Source organism: Oncorhynchus clarkii, chromosome 2, assembly GCF_045791955.1.
Source record: "Oncorhynchus clarkii lewisi isolate Uvic-CL-2024 chromosome 2, UVic_Ocla_1.0, whole genome shotgun sequence".
NCBI lineage: Eukaryota > Metazoa > Chordata > Actinopteri > Salmoniformes > Salmonidae > Oncorhynchus > Oncorhynchus clarkii.
This window is the reverse complement of record NC_092148.1, coordinates 92,803,294-92,809,293: the sequence shown is the minus strand read 5'-3', so window position 1 is coordinate 92,809,293 and position 6,000 is coordinate 92,803,294. Positions and strand designations below refer to the sequence as shown.

Sequence of the window (6,000 nt, the reverse complement as noted above, 5' to 3'; positions counted from 1 at the left end):
ACCTGTCCTATTTATTATCTATACATTACCTGTCCCATTTATTATCCCTACATTACCTGTCCCATTTATTATCTCTACATTACCTGTCCTATTTATTATCTATACATTACCTGTACCATTTATTATCTCAACCTTACCCGTCACATTTATTATCACTACATTACCTGTCCTATTTATGATCTATACATTACCTGTCCTATTTATTATCTATACATTACCTTCATTCTTCTCCTCAGGCATGACAGTATGACACAAAGCCAGCAGTCTGAAGAAGTCCTGCACTGATGGCTCCTCCATCTTGATGGCCTCCAACAGGCTACTGTCATGAAACTTAAACTTCCTGTCACTCAGAGGGTTGAAAGAGAAATCTACACAGGCCGTTCTCTGGAGGGAGATGGACCAGAACACAGTTACTAACTTATAGTTTAACTTCACTATTGTAATTACTGCAATATATAACTTGTACTGTCCAGAATGTAGTTATCTATGTTATCCAGTTCCTTATTCATACCTCTGTAATTTCCACTTTATGGCCGAATTCATCATAAACATCACCTGAAGGGACACAAGAGAGAACAAATAATCAGTCAATCAAATTGCAGAAGCACAGAGGCACGTGAGAACTCCCTAGAATGAAGAAAACTTGAGAGGAACCACAGTACGCAGGAACCAAACGCAAATGCGCATCGTACCATAGCTCTTCCCGTTGATGGAGCATTTGTTGAAGACCATGATGTTTTGTGTGAGAGTTCCTGTCTTGTCTGAGAAGATAAACTCCACCTGGCAACAAGGACCACCAACAAGGATTGTTTTGTCACTTGGCTGAAGCAACTTCATTCATTCATCCGTTCATATATAACGTTCATCTATAAATGTATACGTTAAATTGAATTAATCCATCCATTCGTTCACCCACCTGGCCCAGCTCCTCATTGAGCGTGGTGGTTCTGGCCTCAGCTGGAGTGTCCTTCTGGATGTAATACATCTTCCTGTCCCAGTTAATAAAGTAACTGTGGCCCAGACGAATAACCTCCACACTTAGACAAAGAGGATTACAAGGTAAGTTAACCTAAGAGGTGAGTTAAGCTAAGAGTTGAGTTAAGCTAAGAGTTGAGTTAAGCTAAGAGCTGAGTTAAGATAAGAGCTGAGTTAAGCTAAGAGCTGAGTTAAGATAAGCGGTAAGTTAAGCTAAGAGTTGAGTTAAGCTAAGAGCTGAGTTAAGCTAAGAGTTGAGTTAAGCTAAGAGTTGAGTTAAGCTAAGAGAGGTAAGTTAAGCTAAGAGTTGAGTTAAGCTAAGAGTTGAGTTAAGCTAAGAGCTGAGTTAAGATAAGCGGTAAGTTAAGCTAAGAGTTGAGTTAAGCTAAGAGTTGAGTCAAGCTAAGAGTTGAGTTAAGCTAAGAGTTGAGTTAAGCTAAGAGCTGAGTTAAGATAAGCGGTAAGTTAAGCTAAGAGTTGAGTTAAGCTAAGAGCTGAGTTAAGATAAGCGGTAAGTTAAGCTAAGAGTTGAGTTAAGCTAAGAGTTGAGTTAAGCTAAGAGTTGAGTTAAGCTAAGAGTTGAGTTAAGCTAAGAGCTGAGTTAAGCTAAGAGCTGAGTTAAGCTAAGAGCTGAGTTAAAATAAGCGGTAAGTTAAGCTAAGAGTTGAGTTAAGCTAAGAGCTGAGTTAAGCTAAGAGTTGAGTTAAGCTAAGAGTTGAGTTAAGCTAAGAGCTGAGTTAAGCTAAGAGTTGAGTTAAGCTAAGAGCTGAGTTAAGCTAAGAGCTGAGTTAAGATAAGCGGTAAGTTAAGCTAAGAGTTGAGTTAAGCTAAGAGCTGAGTTAAGATAAGCGGTAAGTTAAGCTAAGAGTTGAGTTAAGCTAAGAGCTGAGTTAAGCTAAGAGTTGAGTTAAGCTAAGAGCTGAGTTAAGCTAAGAGGTGAGTTAAGCTAAGAGTTGAGTTAAGCTAAGAGCTAAAAGTTGAGTTAAAAGCTAAGAGTTGAGTTAAGATACGAGGTAGTTAAACTAATAGGTGAGTTAAATCGAACTCAGTTCAAGATAGAATCTTTAGTTGAAACAATAACAAAGCGCTCACCCTGCCTCTGTTTGGGTAAAAAGCTGACGGATCGGCCTGGATAAATGTAACCACTCTCAAATTCATGGACATGGCTATGGATGCAAGGACTGACCATACATGATACAACCATTATAGTTGAACCGTGTTATGAGGCTCTACAGTGTTTGTTTACGTTGGCATTGTTTACAAACATTGGGGTCAAACCGACTTCTATGTTGGGTTCTGATGTGGTACGACAGTTGAGGAATTTACAAGTTCTATTCTTCAACAATCAATGGGTCATCAATTCATAAGTAAAAAAATGGATGGAGCAACTAAGCATCTAGTAGCTAGCTAAGAAACTAGCTTTAAGTCAAAAAATGGATGGAGCAACTAAGCATCTAGTAGCTAGCTAAGAAACTAGCTTTAAGTCAAAAAATGGATGGAGCAACTAAGCATCTAGTAGCTAGCTAAGAAACTAGCTTTAAGTAAAAAATGCCATAATAATTAAATTATCTCCACTGTTGCTGGTTCTGTACCTGACGTAGAGGTGAGTACAACTGTGTTGAGAATGATGATGTAAGACCAGGCAGACAGACAGACAGACAGACAGACAGACAGACAGACAGACAGACTTAGAGAGAGCGAAAGAGAGAGACAAAGAGAGAGACAGAGAGACAGACAGCAGACAAACCAACCTGACGTAGAGAGAGATGGGCACCATTGTGTTGAGGATGATGATGTAAGACCAGAAGGTGAGGAACCCAGAGAACACCACATTGTTGTTTCTGATTGGTTCATCCCACAGGAGATAGACACTGAAGCTCCTCCCAACCTTCTGCTCCCAGATGGTGTTGCCAATAGCCAGGATCACACCCATGCAGACTAGGAAGCCAAATATCTGGCAGTAGAGATCAGCAAGTTGGTGTATTCAATACTAGCACCATTTCATAAACAGTTAGAACTTCACATTTTAATTAACCTTCATTAAACTAGGCAACTATGTACGTTGAGCCAGTTGCAACATGGACCTTTTATATTTTTTAACCATCTTTTAATCATATTTTTTAATGTCCTTTTTTTTTTGTTGAGCACTTCAGACGATGTGGGGGAAAAAAAGTACTCACCCATAAAACTAAAGTGTTCATCAGTTTATCAATGCTGGTCCTTTTGAATTTAGTCCTCCCACAGTTCTGCATCAGTTTGGTTTGCAGCCCTAGAGGAGTAAAGGAATCACACATCACGTAGAGGACGACAATAAAGAAGAGAGAAGCTACTAGCTATATATGAACGATCTGACCGTTCAGGGTCAGTACGTGTTGGTCAGATGGGTGTTAAATCTTAGACACGTGAAGTGACAGAGATACACTAAATGTAATTGGTGGCAATTAAACATGAACATACGACAACCCTGTACGACATTAGGTTTTCTCATTTGATTACAAATGAGACTCCTGAATGCTCTCTCGTTGGGGCGACAGGGTAGCCTAGTGGTTAGAGCGCTGGACTAGTAACCGAAAGTTCAAATCCCCGAGCTGACAAGGTACAAATCTGTCGTTCTGCCCCTGAACAAGGCAGTTAACCCACTGTTCCTAGACCAGTTAACCCACTGTTCCTAGACCAGTTAACCCACTGTTCCTAGACCAGTTAACCCACTGTTCCTAGACCAGTTAACCCACTGTTCCTAGACCAGTTAACCCACTGTTCCTAGACCAGTTAACCCACTGTTCCTAGACCAGTTAACCCACTGTTCCTAGACCAGTTAACCCACTGTTCCTAGACCAGTTAACCCACTGTTCCTAGACCAGTTAACCCACTGTTCCCCAGTAGGCCGTCATTGTAAATAATGATTTCTTCTTAACAGACTTGCCTAGTTAAATAAAGGTAAAAAGTGGGAGGTCTAATGAGATGTACACAGGTAGCCAGCCAGACATGGTGAAATCCCTGACAACAAAACAGCGATAACACGGCATCCATATTAGGAAGTCATCAGAATTTTGACCGATAACGGATGACTTCATAATATGAATACCATACATCAAGACTGTTCATTCATACCAGCAAAGACGACCATTCCGAAGCACCACTCCGTGTTCCGGAGCACACAACCTCTCAGCAGCATCTTTTCATTATCCAGAGGGTACTTGTTATCTCTCCAGTACAGAGTACCTGTGAACTTGTCCAGCTTGTTGTTGGGAGGCTCACAGATAACTTCTCCTGAGTAGGAAAATAGTTGACACCGATTCACCACAGGAAGCCAGGCAGTCAGCACAGCAGGCAGCATCAAGACGTCTACGCATAGAAGTATCACTGCTAGAATGTGCAAAGCCATAACATAACAGTCGACTTGAATTGGAATTAACCCCATTCTAGTTAATCTATTTCTATGCGGTTCACGTAGTCAGCGAGATGTTCACTCTTGTCTGTTTCTCTGTCTTCTATGTGCTACATTAGCTATGTGCTTTATGTTGTATTACATTGCATTGTCAGTGTCAATACTACCCCAACAGAGACAACAGGGATTTAAACCTGGGCCTCCTACGTTGTAAAAGAATAGAAAAACGACATAAAAGGGAACAGGCTACATAATTACACACATATGTACACAGGCGTATAGCATGAACACACACAGACCTAAATGAAACTCAACTATATGTAAAAGTCTATGACGAAAAACAACAAAATGTTCCCCGACATGCACAACATACACTAACTCTTCACCTTCATTTTCACTAGTTACTGAGACCAGCTCTGTCTCCAGATCCGTAATTCCCATAGTAATTACACAGGAGAGCAAAACAGCACAACAGGAAGACACAAGGACGTGCCCGAACCATGGAAACAGCCGCTCCACTTACCTCAAAACAGCCTCCAAATAGACACTCAAGTATCAGACAAAAAATTACCCCTGAGTTCGTCATAGCAACAACCAGACAATCCAAGGTCAAATACCAGGAAGAGAGAGAGAGCCACGGTAACGCTATATAGACCTACAGATGTCTCGTTATTTTAATACACACAGAATGCAGCATAAATGGTTATACTGTTACCATTGAAGTCAGCCAGCTTTGTTATGTCTGCTCCCAAGTCTGAGGTCACAGTCAAAGCCTGACGAACCTTCAGATTGGTCTCCCTATGCAGAAACATTGGGATTTTATTTGTACAGTGCAAGAATAAGTTAACCATGTATTTGCTTAGAAAGTACATGTAAAAATGGTATTATGACAGTTTTTTGTTGTTGCTTTTGTTTCTTTAGGATTCAATAAAACACGCACTGCATGGGCACTGTTAGCTACCAACAATGTTGAAGTACAAGAAAGTACCACATGTCATAAGCCACATTTTTTTTTTAAATGACAGGAAATTAGCTTTAAAATTACAAACATTTTCACTCAGCCTCATGGCAAAATGTGTAGAATAGCGGGAACTTAGCTTTAAAATTACAAACATTTTCACTCAGCCTCATGGCAAAATGTGTAGAATAGCAGGAACTTAGCTTTAAAACTACAACATTTTCACTCAGCCTCATGGCAAAATGTGTAGAATAGCAGGAACTTAGCTTTAAAACTACAACATTTTCACTCAGCCTCATGGCGAAATGTGTAGAATAGCAGGAAATTAGCTTTAAAACTACAACATTTTCACTCAGCCTCATGGCGAAATGTGTAAAATAACAGAAAATTAGCTTTAAAACTACAACATTTTCACTCAGCCTCATGGCAAAATGTGTAAAATAGCAGGAACTTAGCTTTAAAACTATAACATTTTCACTCAGCCTCATGGCGAAATGTGTAAAATAGCAGGAAATTAGCTCAGAGATGATTGAAAGTCGGGACATCCATTGCTACTCTGTATACCACTTAAATGAAAAATAAAAATGATATTTTTGTCAACTACTGTCACGCCCTGACCATAGAGAGCCCTCGGGGTTCTCTATAAGTTTTGTAGGTCAGGGCGTGACTAGAAGGGTTC

At 40.1% G+C, this 6,000-nt stretch overlaps 1 protein-coding gene across 1 annotated transcript in view; it reads right to left on the bottom strand.

Moving 5' to 3' along the window:
- LOC139378535 (ATPase phospholipid transporting 8B4) overlaps positions 1-6,000 on the bottom strand; it is a 51,253-nt gene that overhangs the window by 26,599 nt on the left and 18,654 nt on the right. Inside the window, exons 8-15 of the mRNA XM_071120808.1 lie at positions 5,079-5,161; positions 4,087-4,245; positions 3,156-3,244; positions 2,727-2,929; positions 917-1,037; positions 693-780; positions 512-555; positions 219-384 (exon numbers count right to left, since the gene is read on the bottom strand). Of these exons, the coding sequence (XP_070976909.1) occupies positions 219-384; positions 512-555; positions 693-780; positions 917-1,037; positions 2,727-2,929; positions 3,156-3,244; positions 4,087-4,245; positions 5,079-5,161 (953 nt within the window). The remainder of the gene's footprint in view (positions 1-218; positions 385-511; positions 556-692; positions 781-916; positions 1,038-2,726; positions 2,930-3,155; positions 3,245-4,086; positions 4,246-5,078; positions 5,162-6,000) is intronic.